The sequence below is a fragment of the Pipistrellus kuhlii genome, unplaced genomic scaffold (assembly GCF_014108245.1).
Source record: "Pipistrellus kuhlii isolate mPipKuh1 unplaced genomic scaffold, mPipKuh1.p scaffold_m20_p_3, whole genome shotgun sequence".
Classification (NCBI taxonomy): domain Eukaryota; kingdom Metazoa; phylum Chordata; class Mammalia; order Chiroptera; family Vespertilionidae; genus Pipistrellus; species Pipistrellus kuhlii.
Genome location: NW_023425529.1, coordinates 166932474 through 166959634, shown reverse-complemented (window position 1 = coordinate 166959634; position 27161 = coordinate 166932474). Strand labels below are relative to the sequence as shown.

The following is a 27161-nucleotide window of genomic DNA, read 5'->3' as shown; positions in this document are numbered from 1 at the left end:
AAATTATTTTTAAAAAAATAAAAATATGTTTCTAAAAGGAAAATAAATCAAAAGATGATTTGATATTATTCAGTTGGCAATATAGTAAGAATAGAATCTTTTCCATAACATGGGTAATTTTTTCAGTGATAATGTGTGAAAACAAATTTTACTAGGTAACCTTTAATGATACTATTAATCCTATATTATAAAACATTGTTGGTACATTTGTAATAGTTGAACCTACACTGACTTATCACTATCACCCAGAGTGTATGGTTTACATTGGAGTTATGTGAAAAATTTCACAATACTTAGAGATTAAGTAACACATTCTGAAAGGTGGAATCTCAAGAAAAATTGAAAAATATTTTGAATGAAATGACAATAAACCATAAAAACTTGTGGGGTATAGCAAAACAGTACTTAAATGGATATATATATATATATATATATATATATATATATATATATTTTTTTTTTTTTTTTGCAGTGAATGGTTATGATCTTATGTTATAAAATTACTGATTAAAATGTGAAGATAGCTGAACTTCTCTGACTTGGAAATTTTTTCATTAGGTTTGCATAAATCGTGAGTGTGTAGAAGCGAGGTTTCTTAAGAAGGATTCCCTTAATTGTTCAGCAAAATGCAGTGGACATGGAGTAAGTAAGCACATGATTGACATATGTTTCCCCAAATCACATTAATTTTGGACAGTTTTCAGCATCACTAATTAATTTATTCAACATTTATTGGGTTCCTACTACATGCTAGTGTTGGGTTGCAACCTCCTGCCAAGCTTCATGTGTATAACCTGAAACTGGCCCCCATATGTGGAAGGTAGGGAGAGACTGAAGAAAAAGGCAGACCATTCCAATTGGTAGGTGGCAGGTTTAATAATCAAGAAAACTTACAGGCTTATCTTGGGCAGCCACAAGAGAAATAGTTTTCTACACAAGCCCACCAGAATTTTAGAAGTTAACACAGTGGTCTTAACTGGATTCGGTTACATATCCCCGGGGGCCTTACCTGGGTTTAGTTACATACCTAGTTCAGTTAGTCTCCTCACCACATTGCTTTGTGATTTTTTTTGTCTGGATTAATATCTGTTGTGGAAAGTGGTATATTGAAGTATCCCACTTTTATTATATTGCTCTCAATTTCTTCTTTCAGATCTGTTAATATTTGCTTAATATATTAGGTGCTCCACAGTTGAGTGTGTGTATTATGACTGTTATGTCTTTTAAAAGTGTTGACCCTTTATCTTTATATAATGACCTTTGTTTTATCTTTTCACTATTTTGGATTGAAGTCTATTTTGTCTTATATAAGGACTAGAGGCCCGATGCATGAAATTTGTGCAAGGGGTTTGGCTCTCGCAGTCCCAGCTTCGTTTGGAAGGTCGTTGGGATGGTTCTTCTGCTGTTTGTTCTAATTAGCATATTAGCTCTTTATTATGTAGATTGCCCAGTGCTCTAATTTGTGCATGGGTGGGATCCAGACAGCCCCGCCCCAGTTGGGGCAGATTAGGGCTGGGCCTGTCATGAGGAGGAGATGGCGGGAGGTTGGTTGGCTGGCAGGCCCTGATTGGGGCCTGATCAGGGCCAGACCAATTGGTGGGAGGGCCCATGGGTGATTGGCTGGTGGACCCACTGATTGGGGTTGGGGGCCGATTGGGGGCTAGAGGCCTGGGGGAGGGGCCATGGGTTGTTGGCCAGTTGACCCTGCCCATGATCAGGGTTGGGGGCCAATCTGGGGTGGGACTGGGCAGGGCCAGGTGCTGAAGGAGGTTGGCCAGCTGACCCCGCCCTCTAATGGGTTGGGAAAGAGATCAGGAGTGGAGCAGGCCAGGGAGAGGAACTTCAGGCCGATCAGGGTGGTGGGAGCCCATTGGGGAGGGGTCGGCTGGGATGGGGCTGCAGGGGGTTGGCCTACTATTGGGATGGGGTGCAATCAGGGGCGAAGCCAGCTGGGGGAGGGGCTGTGGGCCTATCGTGGTGGGACGGGTAGATCAGGGGTGGGGTTGGCTAACTGGGGATGGGGCTGGCTGAGAGGAAGGGCAGGGGTGTATGGGGGTATTTGGCTGGCTGGCCCTGCCCTTGATCAGGGTGGGAGAGTCCAGTCAGGGGCAGTTCGGCTCGCTGCAGGAGGTTGGCCAGCGGCGCCCACCCCTTGATCAGGCCGGTAGGCAGGCCACAGTGGATGTCATAGTGACTGGTAGTCAGTTGTTCCATTCGTCGTGGTTGCTGGCTAGATAGATAGATAGATAGATAGATAGATAGATAGATATAGATAGATAGCTACCCACCCCATCTTTCTTTTAATTTCTGATTTCATGGAATATATTTTAATTTCTATGTTGAGCCTATGTGTGTTCTTAAAACTGAAGTCAGTCTCTTGAAGGCAGAATTTAGTTAAGTCTTTGTTTTATAAAAAGATATTTTTACCGATTTCAGAGAGGAAGGGAGAGGGAGAGATAGAAACATGAGTGATAAGAAAGTATCACTGATTGCCTCCTGCATGTCTTCTATGGGGATCAAGACCTCAACTCAGACATGTGCCCTTGACCAGAATCAAACCTAGGTCCCTCAGTCCACAGGCCAATGCTCTATCTAATGAGCCAAACCTGCTAGGCTAGCCCCCACCACTCCAGAGTCTGTGTCCATTGGTTATGCTAATATGCATGCATACAAGTCCTTTGGATGGCCCCTGCCATCTCTCTGGATCTATTCTTGTTCATCAAATTATGTTGATCATCAACATCATCATAATGTAGTTTTAAAAAATACATATTTTTTTATTGAGTTCAGAAATGGAGAGAGAGATGGAAACATAAATGATGAGAGAGAATCATGATTGACTGCCTCCTTCACACCCCTTACTGGGGATCCAGCCCACAACCTGGGCATATGCTCTTGACCTGAATCAAACCCGGGATCTTTCAGTCTGCAGGCTGACAGAGCCAAACCAGCTAAGGCTGGCATATTGTAGTTTCTTAGGAGATATACAATTAGTTATAATTATAGATAATTGTATAATGACTAGTGGCCTGGTGCTTGAAATTCATACACATCAAAGGGAGTTAACTAGAGGAAATATTTTAATATTGCTGAAGTGTCACAGATGAAAGGAAATTAGTAAAATGTATGTGAAAATAATGTACAAATTCATTAATAAACAATAAAAAATGACATAACAACAATGAAGACATGATATAAAAACAACACTGAGCTTGTTAGAAAGTCTGATGTAAGAAAATTACATCTCAACAGGCAGAGAATCAAGAGAGTATCCCAATGCCCATCTTCAAAATTCACCCTTAGAGGACTGGTCATCATCTTCATCCCTTTACTTTTGAGTATTTCTTTGAAGCTTCTCCTTCTGGATTATAGCTCTGCATTTAAACATTCAGTCTTCTTGCTAATTTATGTGCTGCAAGCTTGGCGTGCTTCTCCTCATGGCTGTTTCTGCTGTTGCTGACCTGCAGCTGTGTAGGTCTATGGTGCAGTGGTGAAAGCCCAGCGGCTGGGCTGTCATCAAGGTGCTATTTATCCCTGTGCAGCCTCTGAGGAAATAGAAGACTCTCTTCTTTGCTGATGCCTAGATGAGTCGTTCTGTCGTGAAGGGAACACATGGCCTTTAAATTTACATGGTGGGGTCACTGAGTTTTTGCTCACATTCCTAACGGTTTCATGTAATGAGGCTTCTTCTGTGTCCCACTACGAAGGCCTGTCAAGTTCCCAGTTGTCTTCTGAGTGCTGTTCATCTGGACACCTGCAGTTGTGGCCCTTTGTATCCTATCAATAAACAGGTTGCTGGAGCTGGTTTATCTGACACCCGATGCTGAGGGAGACACTCACTGGCTTTGGGTAAGGAAGGCACAGTTGCTCTGCTGCTGGAAGCTGGGCACTTGTTCACTTTGTACCCAACCTCTCAAGCCTCTTCATTATCTCTATGGACAAACTTTCTGCTGGAGTGCTGACTATTAATTAAAGGGTTAATTTTCTTCCCTCTTCCTCTCTCCCTCCCTCCCTTCTTTCTCTCTTTCCTCCTTTTCTTCCTTCCAATATGAAGGTTATATGACAGAATCTGGAGCATTGGATACCTTGAACAGAGTACTTTCCCCCTGTACATTTAAGCTTGGAACAGTGAAATTAGTTTCATGTTCTTAAGTTGAAATCTTAGAAACTGAGTGATATTTTATATTGCGTTGAGAAGTAGCAGCATAGTAGTCAGGGCAGGGTTTCTGAAACTCCACTGCTTGGTTTCCTGGCTCTATCACTTACCATCTGTGTGGCTTTTGGCAAGTTAAATATCTATGCCCCAGATTCTTCATCTGTAAAGTAGGAATGATGGAGTCCTGACCTCAAGGCTTGTTGTGAGGATTTAACGAGTAAATCTGTATAAAGTGACTCACATAGTAGGCACCATAAAGGTGTTTGCTATGATATAATAATTACCAGTAGCAGAAACCATCAGTTCCTAATGAGTTCCTCTTGTAACACAAAAAGCTTTTGCTTTAAATTCAAACAAATAAAGGCAAACAAAATAAAACAAGATAATGGCTTAGGCAGTGTTATGCTCATACATGTTTAAAAACTACTCCTGGGAGAGGGTGAACTCCTCGTTTGTAAGTGCAGATATTTCAAGTTACCACAGGACAATGACCCTGCTCTTAGAGGTTCAGCTCTGGAAAGTGGTACCAGCCGGCCTCTGGCACACCACTGGAAGCATCTTTCACTGGAATTTAAGAACGCGTTTTTGAAATTGCACACTAAAATTTCAGGTGAACATTTCAAGATGTAAAATTTTCTTGATGCAAATATTGTGAGCCTAAATTCATAGCTTTATTTAGATGTCATGTGTGTATGTGTATGCCTGTGTCTCTCTGTGTGTGCATGTTATTTAAGCTAAGAAATCAAGTATTTGGTTTATAGGCTTATCTCTCTACGTAAATATAATAAATAGAATGGCATCAGATAAAAATACAAGTAAGCTTGATGATCCATTTGATAATATTACTTTTTATGAGAATATATTTTTATATGATCATTTAACATATAAAAAATGGTCCTAGGTGTGCACGTCTGAGAAGGAATGCCATTGTGAGAGTGGCTGGAGCGGTGACGATTGCAATACAAAATTCAGAGAGGCTGACACAATAACAGGCAAGTGTCTGTCTCCTTACAAATCCAGCTAATACAATTCTCAAATAGCTTATCATGACAAAAACAAAGTTAGATGTTTGACACTTAGGAAGAAATGACTATTTGTAATTGAAAGGTAAATAGGCTTCTTTCAAGAAATGGAAACCAAATATGCCTTTTTAATTTTGCTCGCTTTTTCTAATATTAACTTTCAGATATTATGATTGAAGCTGAGAGTATCTTTTAAATTTGTTATTGATTGATATCATTGACTTTCCTCCTTTAAGACTATCTTTCTTTTTTTATTTTTTTAATATATTTTATTGATTTTTTTCAGAGGGGAAGGGAGAGAGATAGAGCTAGAAACGTCCATGAGAGAGAAACATCGACCAGCTGCCTCCTGCACAACCCCCACAGGGGATGTGCCCGCAACCAATGTACATGCTCTTGACCGGAATTGAACTTGGGACCTTTCAGTCCACAGACCAACGCTCTACCACTGAGCCAAACCAGTTTTGGCTAAGACTATCTTTCAATATTTCCTCCTTTATAATTGATGCTGTGATCTCAGCTCTACACAATTACTCTGCTACTATGTGTTCATTATGGAAGAAATAAAAGAAATTGAAGATAATTTTTATTCTGAAGAAGCTTACAGTTTAAATTAGAAAAACCAACAACTTGCTGCTGTAGAGATCATAGAGGGATGCTAGCACAGCGTTGTATTTGTTCACCATGAATTTAGTTTCCGTTATTCATGCATTCATTTGGCAAATATTTATTGAAATAATATATGTTAGGTGCTGGTCATATGGCATGAGGGACACACTCAGGGGGCAGACTCAGTGTTAATGAAATAGAAGCAAGCAAACTACTAGATGCACAGTTCAATACAATGATTATAAGTTTGCTCAAGTATCTTAATAAGAGCTTCAAGGGACTTAGTTTGCTGCAGCTTAAGAGTAAAAGTAGACAGCTAAATTGTTTTACTCTGATTTTTTAATGTCTTTTTGTTTTAGATTTAATCATGGAAAGAGATTTTTGGAAATCTACAAAGAACCAGTGGCTTCTAGGTTTATACATCACTTTACCTGTCCTCATCATTGCAATCTTAACAGCTATTACATGGAAACGTCTGAAAAGGTGGTTCAGCAAGGAAGAGGAATCCAAAAGTAGCAAGTAAATTTGTATTCTGAAGTTAAACTTTATATTACTTGAATCTAGTCATATATAAGGCATTATTGTGAGCAGCAACAATACACTTTATAAGGACTTTTATTACTACATCAGTATATCATTTAAATATGTGATAATTTTGAATAGTCTCAATTTAGAGATACAAAATTTGGGAGTGTAGTTTAAGTAACTATCCAAAGTCATTGCCTTGGTATTTGAGAGAGGAAGAATTCTAATATATCTATATCTATTTATTTGCAAATACTGTAGAGGTTCTCAGTAACCTCTGTCACATTATAGGAGAAACACCAGAATATTTATTAAAATACAGATTTTTGGACCTTTTCACACATGCAGTATTTCAATTTGCATTGCTGAGTCATAGAAGAAATAGCTTTAAAATGATTCTCTGGGTAAAGTCTTCAGAAGTTTAATTTATAAGGAAGCTTGAAATATATTTTTATTTTAAAAAATAATTCAAAGAAAGACATAGAACAAGATGCAGATACCTATTTACCCACCATTAGAAAACAAATACTAATATTTTTCTTATATCTCTTATGAAATGATCATTACATTTATAGCTGCAATTCGCTTTTACTATTTATTTCCTACCTGTGCAGACAATCTTTACACTGAAAGTTGTTATATCTTACATATTTTTACTACATGTGGCTTATCCATGTGCCATATATAGACTTATATATTATTTTACATATTTATACTTTTTCACAGATATATTATCTCTTCTAATTCTAATTTTGCTTTTCTTTTTATCAGTATTTCTTTTTCATGAGTAGTTTTCTCAGAGATTTTTCTATTTTGTTAGTAATTTGAAAAATACAGGTTTTGATTTTGTAAAGATATTATATTTTCTTTGTGTATATTACCCTTAAATTATGCTCCTTTCCTCCTATGTGCTCTATTTACCTTTCCTGTTTTAATTTTTCTTCATTCTAAGGCTTTATTACTTTTTTAGTCTTATTTTCCAACATATGCTATAAAATTAAAAACTTTCTCCTTGTATATAATTTTTTAAGTTGATTTGAGAGAGAGAGAGAGAGAAAGAGAGAGAGAGAGATCAGTTGTCTCCTGCATGCACCTCAACCGGAGATTAAACCCACAACCTTTTGGTGTATGTGATAATGCTCCAACCAACTGAGCCATACCAACCAAGGTCCTTATATATCAATTTATAATTGACATTTTGTTCAAAAAATTAGAAATTTCCAGTATGATTTCTTGTTTAAATCATGACTAAATTGTGTGGTTGTTGTTGTTTTTTGTTTTTTTTTAGTTTCCATTTATGTGATTTATTTTTGTTGCTATAAAATTTTCCAATTTTTTTACTTATTGGGAGAAACTTGCCCTTAACCTGTCTGTTTACACAATGTCAACAGCATACTTGGTAACACTGTAGACACTTTCAGTTTTGCCATGGTAACATTTGTCGGGCATCCTATATAATAAAAATGTAATATGAAAATGGTCATTATGCTGTGAAGCATGTTGACCAACCGCATAATAACCAGATCACGGATCAGCAGGAGGGTGCGGTAGCAAGCTACAAGTGGCAGTGGAGAGCTACAGGAGGGGGCAGGGCAGCAAGCTATGAGCAGGAGCATGCAGGAGGAGAGTGGGGGAAGGTACAGGAGAGCGGGGCAGCAGGTGGAGAGCTACTGGAGGGCTGCAACGAGCTACTGGCGAGCTACTGGCACACTGATTGGTGCACAGGGCTACTAGTTCCTTTATAAGTCCCATTCCCTACAGGTCTATAGTATCACCTTTCTTGTAGGTTTACATATGTACATGGCCAAAAGGCTTAAAGAATGTAACTCTTTTCCAAAAGGCTTAAAGAATGTAAAACAGGTATTTCTTCTTTGTTTTCCTTTATGTTGGAAATGACTGGAAGATGGTAATTCTAGTTGAAATACCCCATTTATTAATTGGGTTGTCTTGTTAGTCATTCAGATCTTTTAATCATTTTTAAAATGAGCTGTTTCCCTATTATTGCATTTGAGTATTTTGTATATGTTCTGGATACAAGCACTTTAGCATATACAAGTGACCCATTGCGTGAATATCCCTCCCCTCGCCATGGGGCCTTACCTGAATGCTCTGAGCACAAACCCTTGCACTTGCCACTGGGATGAGGTTCATGTGGGCAGCCATCTTGGCTACCCCCCTTTACACCTCCTACTCCTCTCACGCCTGTCACGTCATTTTGCTTTTGCTTATATACTTTAGGCCCCTGACCACCCAACAATGCATTAAGCTACACCCTGGCCTCACCCATAAGGGCACCTCAGCTTTGCTCAGAGTCTCTTCGAAGGTCTCCAGTGCCTGCGTGCTACCTTGGCCCACCCCTGCCCTCGGCCTGGGTTCAGACTTTCTGTGGAAGGACTTTTTTTTGTGATGCCTCTGAGGGCAGCAAAGTACACCCTATGGACCGGATGCTTCCTCACGTTCAGGGAACGTCCTTGCATACACCACTCCGTGACCCTCCTCTCCACTGGTGTTCACCTTCATTCTGCTCACTCCATGTCTGTCCTTGTGCCCACGTCCCTGCTTTTAACTCTAGTAATTCTAGTAATTCCTGTGCCTGAGTTTCCCCTCCCGCAATCTCTGGGCTAGGCAAGGCCAAGCCCCTACCCAGGGGCCGGCGTCTGCACTCCCTCCCACAGTTCAGGCTCTGCCCCTCTGGTTCAAGCCCCAGAGTCCCGCTTCCCGTGGCCTGTGCACTGCGGGACAGCCCCAATGCCCGGCCTCTGGGCAGGTGGGGCCACGGAAATCCTGGCAGAAGCCCCACGAAGCAGATGCCGGACCCCCGCGGAGCTGCAGGAACCTTGGCAGAATCCGTGCGCCAGTCGTTCTCTGCGGGGCCTAGCTGCTCTGAGCCTGCTGCTCAGAGGCGCTCTGTGGTCCAGAGGCCCATCTGCTGCTGGGTGTGGAATGCTCACGCTGCCTTCTCTCAGCTGCCATCCCCCTGGTACTGGGAAACTCCAGTGGAGCTGAGAGGACTGAGCACCGACATCTTGTGACTATGGGTGCTGCCATCTTTGTGACAGAGTGATGGTTAATTTGCATATTACCTTTTTATTAGATAGGATATGATTTGCATATATGTTCCCCTACCCTGAGACTTGTCATTTTCATTTTTTTTATTAAATTATTATCTTTGTACATATACCATCGCCCCCCTCCCCATACATGCACTCCCTCCCCAGAGTTTTGTGTCCATTGGTTGTAGTTATATTCATGTATACAAGTCCTTCGGTTGATCTCTTATCTCTCCCAGATCTCCCTACCCTACCTGCTGTAATTTGACAGTCTGCTTGTTGCTTTACTGTCTCTATATCTATCCTTTGGTTCTTCAGTTTGTAATGTTCTTTATCATCCATAAATGAGTGAGGTCATGTGGTGTTTCTCTTTCATTGACTGGCTTATTTCACTCAGCATGATGTTCTCCAATTCCATCCAGGTTACTGCAAATGATGAGAATTCCTTCTTTTTTATGGCAGCATAGTATTCCATTGTGTAGATGTACCATAGTTTTTGGATCCAATCATCTGCTGATGGGCACCTAGGCTGTTTCCAAATCCTAGCTATTGTAAATTGTGCTGCTATGAACATAGGGGTGCATATATCCTTTCTGATTGGTGTTTCTTGAGATATATTCCTAGGAGTGGGATTACTGGGTCAAATGGGAGTTCCATTTTCAGTTTTTTGAGGAAGCTCCATACTGTTCTCAACAGTGGCTGCACCAGTCTACATTCCCACCAGCAGTGCACGAGGGCTCCTTTTTCTCCACAACCTCGCCAACACTTGTCGTTTGTTGATTTGTTGATGTTGGCCATTCTGACAGGTGTGAGATGGTACCGCATTGCTGTTTTGATTTGCATCTCTTGGATAATTAGTGACTTTGAGCATGTTTTCATGTGTCTCTTGGCTTTCCTTCTGTCTTCTTTTGAGAAGATTCCATTTAGATCCATTGCCCATTTTTTAATTGGGTCATTCATCTTCCTTTTATTAAGTTGTATAAGCTTTCTGTAGATGTTGGAGATTAAACTTTTATCAGTGATAACATTTGCAAATATGTTCTCCCATACAGTGGGCTTTCTTGTTGTTTTGTTGATGGTTTCTTTTACTGTAAAAAAGCTTTTTATTTTGATGTAGTCCCATTTGTTTATTTTCTCTTTAGCTTCCATTGCCCTAGGGGCAGTATCGGTGAAAAAGTTCTTTTGACATATGTCTGAGATTTTGCTGCCTGTGGATGCCTCTAGTGTTTTTATGGTTTCCCTTCTTATGTTTAAGTCCTGTATCCATTTTGAGTTTATTTTTGTGAATGGTGTAAGTTGGTGATCTAGTTTCATTCTTTTGCATGTGTCTATCCAATTTCCCCAACACCATTTATTGAAGAGACTGTCTTGACTCCATTGTATGTTCGTGCTTCCTTTGTCAAATATTAATTGAGCATAGTGATTTGGGTTGATATCTGGGTTCTTGATTCTATTCCATTAATCTATATGTCTGTTCTTGTGCCAGTACCAGGCTGTTTTGAGAACAGTAGCTTTGTAATACAGCTTGAAATCTGGTATTGAGAAACCTCCTACTTTACTCTTCTTTCTCAGGATTGCTATGACTATTAGGGGTCTTTTATTGCTCCAAATGAACTTTTGGAGAGTTCTTTTTAGGTCAGTGAAATATGCTGTTGGTATTTTAATGGGGAGTGCATTGAACCTATAAATTGCTTTGGGAAGTATGGACATTTTAATGATGTTGATTCTACCAATCCATGAACATGGTATGTTCTTCCATTTGTTTACATCTTCCTCTATCTCTTTTTTCAGTGTCCTGTAGTTTTCCGCGTATAGGTGTTTTACCTCCTTAGTTAAGTTTATTCCTAGGTATCTTATTTTTTTTTGGTGTGGTGGTAAATGGGATTACCATTTTAGTCTCTGTTTCTGCAAGTTCACTATTGGCGTATAGAAATGCCATAGATTTCTTGGCATTAATTTTGTATCCTGCTACATTGCCAAATTTATTTATTAAGTCAATTAGTTTTTTGATGGAGTCTTTTGGGTTTTTTATGTATGATATCATGTCGACTGCAAATACGGATAACTTTACTTCTTCTTTTCCAACTTGGATGCCTTTTATTTTCTTTTCTTGTCTAATTGCAATGGCTTGTACTTCCAGTACTATGTCAAACAGGATTGGTGAGAGTGGGCATCCCTGTCTTTTTCCTGTTCTTAGTGGGAATGGTTTTAGTTTTTGTCCATTGAATATGATATTGGCTGTGGGTTTATCATATATAGCTTTTATTATGTTGAGGTATGATCCTTGTACTCCCACCTTGTTGAGAGTTTCTGTCAGGAAAGGGTGTTGGATTTCATCAAATGCTTTTTATGCATCAATTGATATGACTATGTAATTTTTATTTTTCAATTTGTTTATGTGATGTATCACATTTATTGATTTGCTGATATTGTACCATCCTTGCATTCCCGGAATAAATACTACTTGGTCATGGTGTATTATCTTTGTGATGTTCTGTTGGAGCCGATTTGCTAGAATTTTGTTGAGGATTTTGGCATCTAAGTTCATGAGGGATATTGGCCTGTAATTCTCTTTCATTGAGTTGTCTTTATCTGATTTTGGTATTAGGGTAATGCTGGCTTCATAGAAGGAGCTTGGAAGTGCTCTTTTCTCTTGAATATTTTGGAATAGACTGAGGAGGATAGGTTTTAGTTCTTCCTTGAATGTTTGGTAAAACTCTCCTGTGAAGCCATCTGGCCTTGGGCTTTTGTTTGCTGGAAGCTTTTTGATGACTGTTTCAATTACTTCCCAAGTCACTGGTCTATTGAGGTTTTTAGATTCTTCCTGATTGAGTTTTGGAAGGTTGTATTTTTCTAGGAATATGTCCATTTCCTCCAGGTTGTCCAGTTTGTTGAAATAGAGTTGTTCATATTTTTTCGTTATAATCCTTTGTATTTCGGCGGGGTCTGTTGTTATTTCACCTCTTTTGTTTCTGATTTTGTTTATCTGCGTCCTCTCTCTCTGTTTCTTGGTTAGCCTGGCTAGAGTTCATCAATCTTGTTTATCCTTTCAAAGAACCAGCTCTTGGTTTTGTTGATCTTATGTATTGTTTCTTTGGTCTCTATGTCATTTGTCTCTGCTCTAATTTTTATTATTTCCTTCCTTCTCCTTACCCCAGGCATTTCTTATTGCTCTTTTTCTAACTCTTTCAGTTGTAGAGTTAGATAATTTGTTACCATTTTTTCTTGTTTTTTTGCAATAGGCTTGTAGAGATATAAACTTCCCTCTCAAAACTGCTTTTGCTGTGTGCCATAGATTTTGGATTGTTGTGTTTTCATTGTCATTTGTTGCCGGGATGTTTTTAATTTCTTCCTTGATTTCTCTGGTAACCCAGTCCTTGTTTAATAGCATGCTGTTTAATCTCCATGTGTTTGATTTATTTGGATTATTTTTATTGTAGTTAATTTCCAGTTTTATGCCACTCTGATCTGAGAAGATGCTTGATATGATTTCTATCTTCTTGAATTTGAAGAGACTTTGCCTACGTCCCAACATGTGGTCTACCTTTGAGAATGTCCCATGTGCACTTGAGAAGAATGTATATTCTGTGGCTTTTGTGTGGAATGTTCTGAAGATGTTGATTAATTCCATCTGGTCTAGTGAGTCATTTAGGATTGGTATTTCTTGGCTGATTTTTTGTTTTGATGATTTGTCCAAAGGTGACAGTGGGGTATTAAAATCTCCTACTATGTTTGTATTGCTATTAATCTCTCCCTTAATGTCCTCCAGCAGTTTTTTTTAAAATGTATTTGGGTGCTCCCGTATTGGGTGCATATATGTTTACCAGGGTTATTTCTTCTTGTTGGATTGTTCCCTTTAGTATTATGAAGTGGCCTTCATTATCTCTTGTTATGTCCTTCACTTTGATGTCTAATTTTTCAGATATAAGTTTTGCTACCCCAGCTTTTTTTTTCATTTCCATTCGCCTGGTAAACCTTTTTCCATCCCTTCATCCTCACTCTGTGTGTGCCTTTTTTTCTGAAGTGGATTTCTTGTAGACAACAGATATATGGGTCTTTTTTTCTTATCCAATCTGTTACCCTATGTCTTTTGATTGGAGCATTTAATCCATTTATATTTACAGTTATTATTGATAGGTATTTATTGGACTCCATTTTTATTATATACCCCTGAGTTCCTTCTTTGCTTCCTATTTCTTTATTTTTACAGTAGACTCTTTAGCATTTCTTGCATTACTGATTTGGTGGAGATAAATTCCTTCAGTCTTTTTTGTCTGTGAAGCTCCTGATTTCACCTTCAATTTTGATTGATAACCTTGCGGGGTACAGTATTCTTGGATTCAGACCCTTTCTTTGCATGGGTTTGTATATTTCATCCCATTCCCTTCTTGCCTGATGAGTTTCTGTTGAGAAATCAGTTGCTAGTCTGATGGGGGTTCCTTTATATGTAACTTTCTGTCTCTCTCTGGCTGCTTTTAAGATTCTTATTTTGTCGTTGGTGTTTGCCAGTTTAATTATAATGTGCTGTGGCGTCGGTCTTCTGGGATTCATTTTGCTTGAGACTCTGTGAACATCTTGGATTTGTGTGGGTTTTTTCTTCTCTATCTCAGGAAAATTTTGTCATTATTTCTTGGAATACGTTTTCCATGTCTTCCTCAGTCTCCTTTCCTTCTGGAACCCCTATTATTCTAATATTGTTTTGTTTTGTATTGTCCCAAAGTTCCCTTAGGCTCTCCTCCTGCTTTTTAATTTTTTTTTCTAGAAGCTGCTCTAATTGGGTATTTTTTCCCATCTTGTCTTCTAGCTCACTGATGCGGTCCTCTGCTTCTTCTAGTCTGCTCTCGATGCTTTCTATTGAGTTCTTCATAGTAGCGATGCCATTTTTCATTTCTTCTTGAGTCATCTTCATTTCCTCCTGGTTTTTCTTCATTTCCTCTTGGGTCTTACTCATATTGTCAAATTTGTCTTCCATTCTTTTTAGCCATCTTATGATCATTACTCTGAATTCTTGCTCTGGTAGGTTGCTTGTCTCTAACTCGTTTACTTCCTTTTCTGGCGATGCCTGCTTTTCTTTCATTTGTGGGCTGTTTCTTTGTCTCCCCATGGTTTCTCTTTTCAGGATGTCTGGTTATGTAGATCTCTCTCCTGCGTTGATTTAAAGGCACAAAATACAACACAACCAGGTACAACACACAAGGCCCTGAACAGAAATGTATTTGCGATATTAATAACCTCCAATAAAGGTGACCACTAGGGAAAGGCAAATTAGGGGATAGGAGAGAAAGAGGAAGAGTAAAAAGAGAAGAGGGAGGGAGCAAAAGAAAAAGATAGGAAAAAAAAATATATATAAGGGGGTGTTGAAATGAAATTGGGAAATAGGGAGAAAAAAAGAGAGAAGAAAGAGACTTAGAGATAAATGGGGAATAAACTATATATATATATAGGGAGAGAATTTCAATAGAAGAACCACTAACCCCAGCAAATGCTGGCAGCAGTACCTGGAGAATAATACAATCTACAACACCCCCTAATTTCCAGCAAAGGAAGGAAAAATAGAAGTAAAAACCAATTAAATAAGAAAATACCAAGAAATAGCAACAATAAAAGAATAAGCAAAATACTATCACTAAAAAAGCATAAAAATACAATATAATCAACATTCCCCTAAACAGCATCAAAAGGACAGTGAAGAAAACAAATTTTTCTTCCTTTTTTGCTAGTTAATTCAGCTCAGAGTGGGATGTGTATGCACTTGGCACAGGGGATTGGAAATTAGATACATAAGTAGGGTAGAAATTTTAGCAGGGGGTATACAGAAAGAGTAAGGAAAATCTAAAGCAGGAAAGGGTTAAGATAAACAGGATAGCAAAAGGGAGAAGGTCAGAAAGAGAGTTATGATATAAAGTTTGTGTTGAGATAGGGTTAAACAATGTTAAAGGAGAAATGAAAAGAAAATGAACACTAATTCCAATGTAAAATAAAGAGAAAATAAAATGGTACTTAAAAAAATTAAAATAGCAGTAGTAATAATGCTGATGGAACCTAAAAATGTAATAATTAAAAAGTTAAAATCAAGTGAGGAAAAAAATCATTTCTTAAATAAAAGATGCAAAAAGTGAAAATAAAATAAAAAATAAAAGATTTAGCAAAAAAAGTGTGCAGTTGTGAAGGCCATTCACTTCTTCTCTTATTCTGTTGGGCATGCCTGTTTCAGACAGTATTGCAGTACCCTGTGTTCCGCTGCACCTCTGTGTTGTAAACTAGTCCTTGATTTTAAGATGGCGATTCCTTAGTTTCTTGGTTTTTGATCAAATAAAACTAGTAATAAACACAGTCAGTTTGTACTCCAGACCCTAGGTGGCAGTGTTTCTGGATTGATGTCCCCGTCTTTTTGGCTACTCTAGCCTTCTTTTTCTATGGCACTCAATACCATTTTCAGAAAAGCAGTTTCCCCCTGCTGTTCCTTAGGGCCAGCCAATCTGGGTGATCTCTCCTTTGTAATCAGAAGCAAAGGGTTGCAGGGGAACCAGCCTAGGTGCGCAATGGGCCAGTCTGTGTGCACTTACAAACAGATTACTTTCCAACTCCTTTGTTCTCCCTCCGTGTTGGATCAGAATAGGTTGCTCCCTAGAGAACCCCACTATTAGCAACCTTGGGGACCCCCGTCCACTCTCTTAAATCACGCCAGACCCAACAGCTGGGGACTTTTGTGGACACAGATTTCCGCCGTCTCAGTGTGCACTTTTGCCTCTGCCACCACAGAGGCCGCAGCTTCTGCTGCTGCAGCTTTTGCTGTTGGGACACAGACACCCCACGTTATCCCCGGCAAAATCCAACCTTTCTGTGGAATCCGCGTGTCCGCACCACAGTTGTGGTATTTTCAGGTCTCAGGTAAGATCCCCAGTTGCAGCACTGATGTGGTTGTGAGAGGCAGCATGTACAAGTGTTTACCTTGCCGCCATCTTCCAGGAAGTCTGACAGTTCTGGCAGCTAGAAGACAGAGATGAGGGTACTAGCCTGGTCTGGTGAGGGCCGCCTTCTCTCATTTTCATTCTTTAAAATAGCAAAAGTTTTAAATTTAATGAAATCCACGGTTCACTTTCTTTTTTTTATAGATCATGATTTTGGTGTTGTACTTAGGAAATATTTACCTAACAAAATTCATGAAGATTTTCTCTTTATTTTTTCTCCTAAAAATTTTTATAGTTTTAGGTTTTGCATTTAGGCTTATGTTCAGTTTGAACTGAATTTTATATGATTAAAGAGGTATGGAAACAATGGCTTTTTCTTTTGCATAAGAATATTCAGTTCTTCAAGTGCCATTGCTTTTTAAGCTTCTTTAAGCCCAATTAGAATAATCACCAGTACTGAGGCAATACTCTTGAGAAACTACACAACTCACCATGAATTATGAGATTTTTCACCTGAAGTGGTGGAAACACAAACTATTCCTGTTTCTATGTGAGCCCAGAGGATTGCTCCTTTTCTTCATTTGCAACCTCTCTCTCTCCCTCCCACCTTGCCCCTGGCTCAGGTGATTTCCTTACTTGCACTCAATAATCCATCTTCTGCTTAAGAGTCAAGAGGGACCCTGCACAGTCTTAGGAGCTCTCTGTGTGCAGCTCTTTCCACTTTCTCCTTTTTTGGCTTGTGAATTCTAGCTGCCTTTCCCTTCCTAGTCTCCCTATCCTATTACCTCAAATCAGGGAAACTTCTGGTTTTGCCTGCATTTTTCTTGCTGTGCTACAGATTGAAAATTCTCACTAGGCAATAAAAAGGGTCAAATATAGGTCTCATCTTTTTTATTCCCTTCTCTAAGAGATCACTGTCCTGAATTGACATATTAAATGTCTAAAAATCACAGTTTCATTTTTGTCAGGATTTCTAGTTATTTCAGGTGGGAGGGTAAATTCAGTGTGTTACTCCACCTCTGCCAGAATTGGAAATATGTCTTTATTATTTGTAATTGCATATCTCACATTTGTTTTATTTCCTCAAGTTACTCTTTCATTTCACCAATCTTTTTTTTTCATCTTTGTCCTGTTTTAGACTTATGAAATCTATTCCTGCAAAGATCTTTATGGATATTCTAAATACTCGGCCAGGGCGAGTCTATTTTGAAGAAGTGGCGTTAAAAGAAGTTTTAAGTTTAAAAATTTGGCTCTCAAATTTCAATCATTGTACTATTGATATTTGGCTCTGTTGACTAATGAGTTTGGCGACCACTGGCTTAGGCATGCATATATATATATATATATATATATATATATATATATATATATATATATGTAAAGTAATTTATTTCAGAAAGGAAGAGAAAGGAAGAGATCGGGCATGTGTCCTTGACCAGAATTGAACCTGGGACCCCTAAGTTGCAGACCAATACTCTGTGTGCTGAGCCAAATCACCAAGGGCTATGCTGTATTTCTTGGAGAGTGACTTTTGTTGATTTGCTGTGATTGCTGACTCTCATGTTTCGTGGTTTATAATCATAGACTTTTATTCTCAGTGCTGATGATTTTCCTGTGAGAATTCTGCATGCCCTTGTTGAAGATACATACATGTGGTTGTTCTTTTTTCTTCTGCTGCTTTTAAAGCAAAACTATTTTTACAATTGCTATTCATGGTATTCAGGAACTTGTAGTTTTTGAACTAAGGATCCTAAAGTTTATTTTTTAAAGGCTTGAGATTCCTTCATTGATGCATTCTTTCCATCAATATATCCTCATTTTTTTCTAGATTCCAAAGTTTTTTGTTGCTGTTTGTCTGGTTTTTTTTTTTTTTCAATCTTGAGACAAACTTTATTTCTTTCCTCCTATGTGCACTTGTAAAAAAAATTTAAACTTGTTGGGATGTCATTGGTTAATAACAATATATAGGTTTCAAATGTATAATTCTATGGTCAGAATTTTTATTATCCATATTTCATGGGTGGTATGGCTCCTGACTGCCAGGTTGAATTAACCTGCTAACCGAGCGGGACCTATAAATACGTCAAACGTAAACAATATCGGGATCGGGTAGGACCTATGAATACGTCCTTGAAATATACCGTATGTTGCGCCCCGAGAGGGACCGGTATATATTTTTTGTAATCTTTTTTTTTTTTTTTTTAATATTTTATTGATTTTTTACAGAGAAGAAGGAAAGGGGAGGGATAGAGTGTTAGAAATATCGATGAGACGAGAGAAAAACATCAATCAGCTGCCTCTTGCACACCCCCCACTGGGGATGTGCCGGCAACCAAGGTTACATGTCCTTGACCGGAATCGAATCCGGGACCTTTAGGTCCGAAGGCCGATGCTCTATCCACTGAGCCAAACCGGTTTCGGCTATTTTTGTAATCTTTATCATTGTTTGTAAAATTTATAATTTTTTAATTCGACGTGTCCATTTTTTTTTGGTAAGTATTCTTTTCTATTTTTTTTTGTAATTTTGTATTTTCCTTTGTGCTTTATATATATGAATAAATGAAAAAAAAAATATATATATTTCATTTATTTTCATTAAGTACAAATAAATAGAAATAATATGAAATTACGTCCTCCGGGCGTGACGTATTGACATGTCCTAGTGAAAGAGTACGCGCCCGTTACAGGTTGCGTCATTAAAAAGGGAACTCCCTGGTTAACAGGTTAAGGTGCTCACTCACAGTTTTCTGACATGCAAAGGTCTTGGACTTGATTTCTTTCTAAGAAAGGGCTATTAACTCTCTAGACCCAAAGTTGAATCACTGCTTAGACAACCCAGGAGGCATTCAGTTTTAGCTCCTGTTTATCCTTCGAACTCTATTTTTTATTTTTACTAGCATCAGGAGAAGTCTTTTGTTGTTTTTAATCTCAGCTATGTATTAAATTTTTATGCTAGTTTTTTTTCAGCACTCTTCCTGGGTGAGGAATGGAAAGGGCAAATATCTTTCCTGCCTACTCTGTAGCAATGCCTAGAAGTCAGTAGGTGTTTTTATTTACCAAGTGTAGCATTTCTTTATCAATAATTACAAAGCTAAAAATTGAGGAATAGAGATAAGAATCAGACATTCAGAATCAAACTTATATTTTGTATTTAAAAGTGACAAGCAAAAAGCAAGGGAAATCTGTGCCTTCTTAACACTCTTCTCACTGAGGAATTGGATATTTGCATTCTTTCTGGATGAGGAATATGGCTAAATAAGGTTATTTATTAGCATCTTTATTCAGTGACCCTTGACATTATTTTCTTTATTGATAACCAGTCTTGTAAAGAGATAATACTGCTTATAAAATGGCCTATTATTCATGCAATAAACACACTTTCTAGAAGTAACTTGAGACATTATTTTTATTTTTTTATTTTTTACTATCCAGATCAAAAGGCAGCATTCAAACTTATAGCACCAGGTAAGTAAATTAGAAAGTTTCTTAATATACATGTTGAAAATTAAAAATAAATTAATTATTCACAAGTCAGTTCTACATTTTGTTTGAACTCCTACAGTTGGTGAAGTAATGCCCTGAAACTAGAGTACTAATGTATAAGATTTTACTTTCAGGTAAATTAGTCTTTTATTCATTTGGAAGTCTACTTTGAAGAAACAAGGAATAAAATAGCTTACTCTAATAAGAGATTGATATGTATAATTAATAAAAAAGGATGTGTAGTCATAACTTGGAAATATTGCAGGTTTGGTTTTGATCATTGCAATAAAGCATTACAATAAGGTGAATTTTTTGGTTTCCTAGGGCCCATAAAAGTTATGTTTACATTTATTATAATCTATTAAGTGTGCTGCAGCACTATGTTTTAAAAACCAATGTACATATTTAAAATTCTTTCTTGCTAAAAATTGCTCTCCATCATATGAGCATTCAGTGAGTCATGATCGTTTTGCTGGTAGAGGGTTTTGTTTTAGTGTTGATGGCTACTGACTGCTCGGGGGAGGAGGGGTGGTGGCTGCTGAAGGCGGGAGTGGCTGTGGCAATTCCTTAAAATGAGACAACAATGAAGTTTGACTCATCAGTAGACTCTCTTTCCCCCCACAAATGATTTCTCTGTAACATGTGAGGCTTTTTGATAGCATTTACCCACAGTCCTTTCAATCCCTACCACTGCTTTATCAATTTAGTTTGTTATAATTTAAATCTCTTGTCACTTCAACAATCTTTACAGCATCTTCATCAGAAGTAGATTCCCTCTCAAGAAATCACTTTCTTTGCTTAGCCCTAAGAAGCAACTCCTCATCTGCTCAAGTTGTATCATGAAATGGCAGCAGTTCAGTCACATCTTCAGGCCCCACTTCTAATTCTACTTCTCCTGCCATTTCCACCACACCTGCAGTGCTTCCTCAGCTGAAGTCATCCTTTGCAGAAGGTTTTCCGTTTGCTTTGCACAGACCCATCAGAGGAATCACTATCTATGGCAGCTATCTATAGCTTTACATAATCTATTTCTTAAATATTAAGACTTGAATATTAAAATTGCTCCTTGATCTGTGAGCTGCAGAAGGGATGTAGTGTGTGCAGGCATAAAACCAACACTAATCTCATTGTCAGAGTTCTTTATCAGCATTCTTAAGTAACCAGGTATATCATCAAGAGCAGTAATATTTTGAAGAACATTTTCCCTGAACAATAAGTTTCAACACTGGGCTCGAAATATTTATTGAACCAAGTTATAAACAGATGTGGTGTCATCTAAACTTTGTTGTTACATTTATGTTACATTTATACAGTGAAGGCAAAGTAGACTTAACATAATTCTTAAAAGGTCTGGTTTTTTTTTTTTTCAATGGTGAGCGTTGGCTTCAACTTGTTACCAGCTACCTTAGCCCCTAATAAGAGAGCCTATTTTTGAAGCTTTGAAATTAGGCAATGACTTTTCCTCTCTAGCTATGAAAGTCTTAGATGACATCTTTTAATATAAGTCTGTTTTTCTACACTGATTATATTGTTTAGTGTAGCCACCTTCATCAATTATCTTAGCTAGATCTTCTATAACTTGCTACAGCATGTATGTCAGCACTTGCTGCTTCACCTTGTACTTTTAGGCTTCATTCCTTAAACCTCACAAACCTACTTCTATTGGCTTCTAACTTCTTGTTTAATGGATTCTGTTCCTTTATTGATCTCTATGAAAATCCTAAGCATTCTTTTGCCGTTTTTCTGTTACCTGTAATTCTTGGTGTATGCATTCTTTAGTTTGCTCTGGCTTTGGACATTGCCTCTTAATGGCTTTTTTTTTCATTGATTGTAAAGCCATCTTAAGCAGCCAGAATTATTTCATGAGAATTCTTTATATTCTCTTTGTAGAATCCTCTGTGTGGAGATTATTTCATGTTTTATCTTCTTAAGCCATACATTTTTACAGCATTTGTTAGACCTGCAGATAGAGAATTCAATGGAAGCATGAATTGGTATCCAGAACCTATACTTGTTAAAGACTTAAGGCTCCTGATTCTCTGTGTGATATTTTTGTTATCCATATTCTTAAACCACATTTTAAAAATCAATTAGGACTCTGTGTCTCTAGGTGATCCTTTTCCATCTACACTTCTAAAGAAATCTCCCTGCCACATCCTAAAGACTAATGGTGGAAGCTTTTACCATCCTTGTCTCATGGATGGAAAGGCTTTTCATGGCTCTCAAGTTTGGAGAAGAAGGTTAGTTGCGGCTTTCCAGGAGGTCTCCGCTCATAACTTGATGTGTTGAATAGATTGATGGAACTCTGGAGTCATCCTGCTTTCATTCCGACTTACCTTTTGTTCTTTCAAACTATATTAAAAATGTCCCTTTCTTTTTAGAATTTTGGTTGGTATTTTGTGATATTTTTTTCAACTTATCTGTATATGTGGGGTTGGACGGGTACATAACCCTGTCAGCCCAGTGTGTCTAATTGTCTAGAAGTCAGTGAAAGTTTTAAATCATGACCTGTAATAATTTGTTTATCAGTAGATAAAACATTAGGTTGGATCCTGAAGGCTGGAATCAGGCATTCAAGATCAAGCATATAGTAGTGATCAGGAGAAAAATAAACGTGTTTATTTCTTCCTTTTCCTAGTTGGGGATTTGAATTTGATATTTATTATTATCTTTTATATATTATATTATTTTCTAAACTTACATTTTTTTTTTTTACTAATTGAGAGTGCTATTTATTTGCATACCCTAATTTTGTAATCACTTGATGTTATTCATTAGTGTTGATTAGTGCTCTAAAAAAGTTAATTTAGGTTATAGAATGGTCTGACTTTCACTTTTTAACAAAGGCAGATTTTTAAAAGAATGAACTTAGAACCATTGTTTTCACTCTCATTTAGGTCCAGATCAGAAAGCAGCAGGGAAACAGATATTTCCAAGTAAGTAAATTAGGGATTAGTTCTTAAAACAAGTGTATTTAAAAATAAGATTAACCAATTGATAATCAACAATTAATTCCTAAGTATTAATTGATCAGTAAAAATTGGTACAGTACCATACCAAAAAAAGAACCTATTTGTATTTCTCAATCTAGTAGCTAGTGAATATTTACCTAAATAAATGTCTTCATTCCTCCAGTTTGTTAATGGATATAGAGAGTTCACTTTTGGATGATTGATAATGTTTATGGAGCTAACTCATAAATGGGGAAGTTTACTTCTTCATTTGGAGACTCTTCAACTAGAAACTCAGTGTGTATACTCATGCATAGCTGAGTGAATGCTTGCTTACCATGGTCACTTAAAAATTTGCTGAAGAAAAATATCATAAAGGAACAATAATTCTATTTCTCCCATTGCCTCTCAGTATTACAAAGTAGTTATAATTAGATCCCCCTCCATTACCCAAAAGGTGGATATCTCTGTGTAATAATACAATAAGTGTTTAATTTCTTACATCCAAAATTTTGGGTTTGGGGATCCTTCAGCAGATATAAAGTATTTGGAAGTTTTCACTCCTCTCCCTCTGATTTAAAAATTCTTTATTTACTTGGATAGTGGCTGTTGTTTTATACCTTTTAGATTCTTCCAAAGCCCACTGCTATTCCAAGACACATCCAAATCTACAGAATAAACGTTTTAGGCTGCACATTGGTTATATAATTCTTCTTATTCCAGAAAAGGTTTCTTTTCATAGCAATGACTGCTATTCCTGTTTTTTACTTCTCATTATTACTATGATCATCTTCTTGTGGTGATACTTTGCGGTCACGAGTTACTATTAGCAAACTACAAAACAATTTTCATTATTATGTCCTCTCTGTGCTGTGGAGCTATTACGGTGCTCAAACTCAGCAGTAAGGTCTCAGTTAACTTTTTCCTCACCTTGGACTTATGACTTATCAAACCCTGCCATTTTAGAGGATAAAGGCCATTTTTAGTTTGGTCAGCATTGTATAGCCAACATGTAGCTGAGTTCTTGGTTAATAGTATGTGCTTAATAAATATTTTGTACTGTGTGGGTCCACATGTATATGGATTTTTTTTCAATAAACACATAGGACATTTTACATTTATTTTCCCTTCCTTATAATGCTTTCTTAATAACAGTTTCTTTCCTCTGGCTTCTTATTAGAATATAGTATATAACATATATCACTACAAAATGCTTATTAATCAACTATTAATGTAATGAGGTTTCTGATTAACAGTAGGCTATTAGTAGTTATTTGCAGGCCTAAGCCATCAGTAGGACATCCCCTGAGGACTCCCAGTATGTAAGAGGAGGCAGGCTGGGCTGAGAAACCCCTCCCCAGTGCATGAATTTCATGCACCAGGCCCCTATTTATTTATAATAACCAAGATTTGAAAGCAGAGCAAGTATCCATCAGTAGGTGAGTGAGTATAAAAACTGTGGTACATTTACACAATGGAATACTACTCGGCTGTAATACAGAAGGAAATCTTACTCTTTTTGACAGTGTGGATGGACCTAGGGATTATATGCTAAATTAAATCAGCTAGTCAGAGAAAGACAAATACCATACGATTTAACTTATATGTGAAATTGGATGAACAAAATAACAAACAAAATAGAATCAGATTCGTAAGTAGGGAGAACAAACTGATAGCCATCAGAGGAGAAGATGGTAGGGGTCTGAGCAAAAGATAAAGGAATTAAGCAAAAAACAAACAAACCCAAACCCTTAAAATACAACCATATAGACACAGACAAAAATATGTTGATTATCAGAGTAAATGGGGTTAGGGGAAGGTCAAGGCTGGTAAAGGCGAGATAAATGATGATGGAAGGATGCGAAAGATAAAACTATACTATTACTGAAGTTTATAACTAACTATATTATCTTCTCTGTCAATTAACCTCACTTAGTTTGTCTTCATTGTATTCTTTTACTTTTTTATTTTTTGTTGTTGAGGCCTCTGACATAAATATATGATTATAAAAATAGAAAAGAGACCCAATAGTTTGATTTCAACACTTGATAATAATTTGTATAAAATATAAATTTGGCTAATAATAGTTACCTTTCTCCAAAATTTTGAAAGAGGAAGAAACTTTTATAAAATTATAAGATTGTATTATTTCCTTGTTTATTTATTAGGTCTAGTAATAATTAATGTCGTTTCTAATACTTTTTTAAATCGAATTTATTTAAACAATACAACAAAATTTAATCAACAGTCTTTCTCTGACTAGCTGATTTAATTTAGCATTTGCCGTTGTTTTCTACTTCTTGTGCCCAACGCTCAGGAAGCATTTTAATCCCTCTGTTGTAAAATTCTTGTGATTTTGATGCAAAAAATTCGGTCAATGCATTTTTGAGGCATTCTTCATTATTAAATTTTTTTCCAAGAAGAAAGTTTTGCAAAGAACGAAACAAATGGTAATCGGAAGGGGCAATATCAGGAGAATATGCAGGTTGAGGAAGAACTTCCCATTCCAACTGGCGCAGTTTTTCAGCAGTGATTCTTGCAGTATGAGGTCGTGCGTTATCGTAGTGAAGAATTACGCCCTTCCGATTAATCAGCGTGGGTTCTTTTTCTTTTAAAGCTTGGGCTAACCTTTCCAATTGGGCACTATACACTGCACTTGTAATGGTTTGGTTAGATGGTAAAAGTTCATAATGAAGAATTCCTTTAAAATTCCACCAAACACACAACATCACTTTTTTCGCATGCAAGTCAGGTTTTGGCGTGGGCTGCGGAGCCTCATTTTTGTCCAACCATTGAGGCCGCCTTTTCAAATTAACATACAGCACCCATTCTTCATCTCCGGTAACAATTTGCTCTAAAAATGGCAAACGGTTTTGACGAGAGAGGAGCAAACTGCAAATTGTGACTCTTTGATTTCGGTTGTTGTCGGTCAACTCATGAGGAACCCATTTTCCCAACTTTTGGACTTTGCCAAGTGCACGCAATCGATTGGAAATTGTTTTTTGTGAACAATTTAAAGTTGTCGCAAGCTCTTGTTGGGTAATTTGAGGATTTTGCACCAAAAGAGCTTGAAGAGCTTCTTGATCAAAATTGGACACACGGCCTCAACCACTCTTGTCATCTAACGAAAAATTTCCCTCGCGAAATTTCTCAAACCAACGTTGGCATTTTCTGGCACTAACTGCATCTTGACCAAGAGCACTACAGATGTTTTTTGCAGCCTCACTTGCTTTTCTTCCTAATTGGAACTTGTAAAGCATGCAGTGCCGAATATGCTCTTCATCCACCATCTTCTTAGCCCTAGTTTTGCAACAAAAACCAAACCAAACACAAACTTTTTCAAGCAAAACTTGTTAATTGCACTTCACACGTTCTGTAGATACCACGTGTTTGAAGGTTATGTCAATACAAGTCAACGCCAAGCAGGATTTTAAACGAATGTTTAAAAACGACATTAATTATTACTAGACCCGATAACTCTGAATCACAGGAAACCACCCAATCATAAAACACTAGGTGAGTACATTAAGAGATGTCTCAAAGTAAATGTTTGAAATTACAACGAAATTCATAATCCACAACTAATTAAGTTATTTATTGGGTAGATGAATTGGTAAATAGATTATTTAAAAATAATCTATTAATTTTTACTAACCCTTGAATGGGCATTTAAGTCACTTAGTCTTTTTTTTTTTTTTTTAGTTTCTTAAAATTCTTTTTTTTTTTTTTAATTGTTTAAAGTATTACATATAGTAGTAAGTTATTTTGGAAGTTGTTGCTGAGGAGAGAATAGAATCAAACTATTGAATTTAGTAAGACATAAGATATATAAATTAGCCTGTAAAATTAATCAGGGCCACTTTATTCATTAGGCACTATAACCACAATGCATAAGGCCTATGAGTTTCCAAGTTCCAAAAACATTGTTTATAACATGAAAAACAAAAATGATTGCTTAAAGATATGAGAAAGTAAAATTAACCCGTATCTAAATTTCTAAAAAATGAAAGATTAACAGAATATTAATGAATTAATGGAATGTTAATTCATGAATATTTCATTATAAGTGGGGAAAAAATGTTGGATTTTCTTATTTGCAAATACTTCTATATAGTTAAATATGACCTTTCCTAAAAAGTCTCAGAAAATTGTAGAACAAGTTATAGCCAAGTATTAGTATCACAAGCAAAATTACAAAAATTCTAAAGTTCTTTTTTTCTGCCATATAATTTTTTTTACTTGCCAATACTCCAACTGTTTGTATGTTTTACAGTGCAAGGGAATTTATTTGCTGTCAGTACTTTGAGTATATGTGTCTTTGTTCTCTTCCACAGTAACTAGTGATTTCTTCAGAAGTGAATGGATAATACTGAATGTCTCACTGAGAAATAAAAATTCTACCTTCCCTCGCCTAGTCACAGCTGAAGGAAACAATAAACTAAGTGTGGACCAAT

At 37.1% G+C, this 27161-nt stretch overlaps 1 protein-coding gene and 1 long non-coding RNA gene across 2 annotated transcripts in view; both read left to right on the top strand.

The window, feature by feature from the left end:
- ADAM32 (ADAM metallopeptidase domain 32) overlaps positions 1-22696 on the top strand; it is a 91783-nt gene extending 69087 nt beyond the window's left edge. Inside the window, exons 15-19 of the mRNA XM_045587784.1 lie at positions 559-642; positions 5058-5148; positions 6147-6306; positions 19706-19738; positions 22654-22696. Coding sequence (XP_045443740.1) covers positions 559-642; positions 5058-5148; positions 6147-6306; positions 19706-19738; positions 22654-22696 — 411 coding nt within the window. The remainder of the gene's footprint in view (positions 1-558; positions 643-5057; positions 5149-6146; positions 6307-19705; positions 19739-22653) is intronic.
- Positions 22697-26181: 3485 nt separating this feature from the next.
- LOC123653104 lies at positions 26182-27161 on the top strand. The gene is made up of 2 exons (XR_006742733.1): positions 26182-26223; positions 27042-27161. It is a non-coding gene; the product is annotated as an uncharacterized LOC123653104 (long non-coding RNA).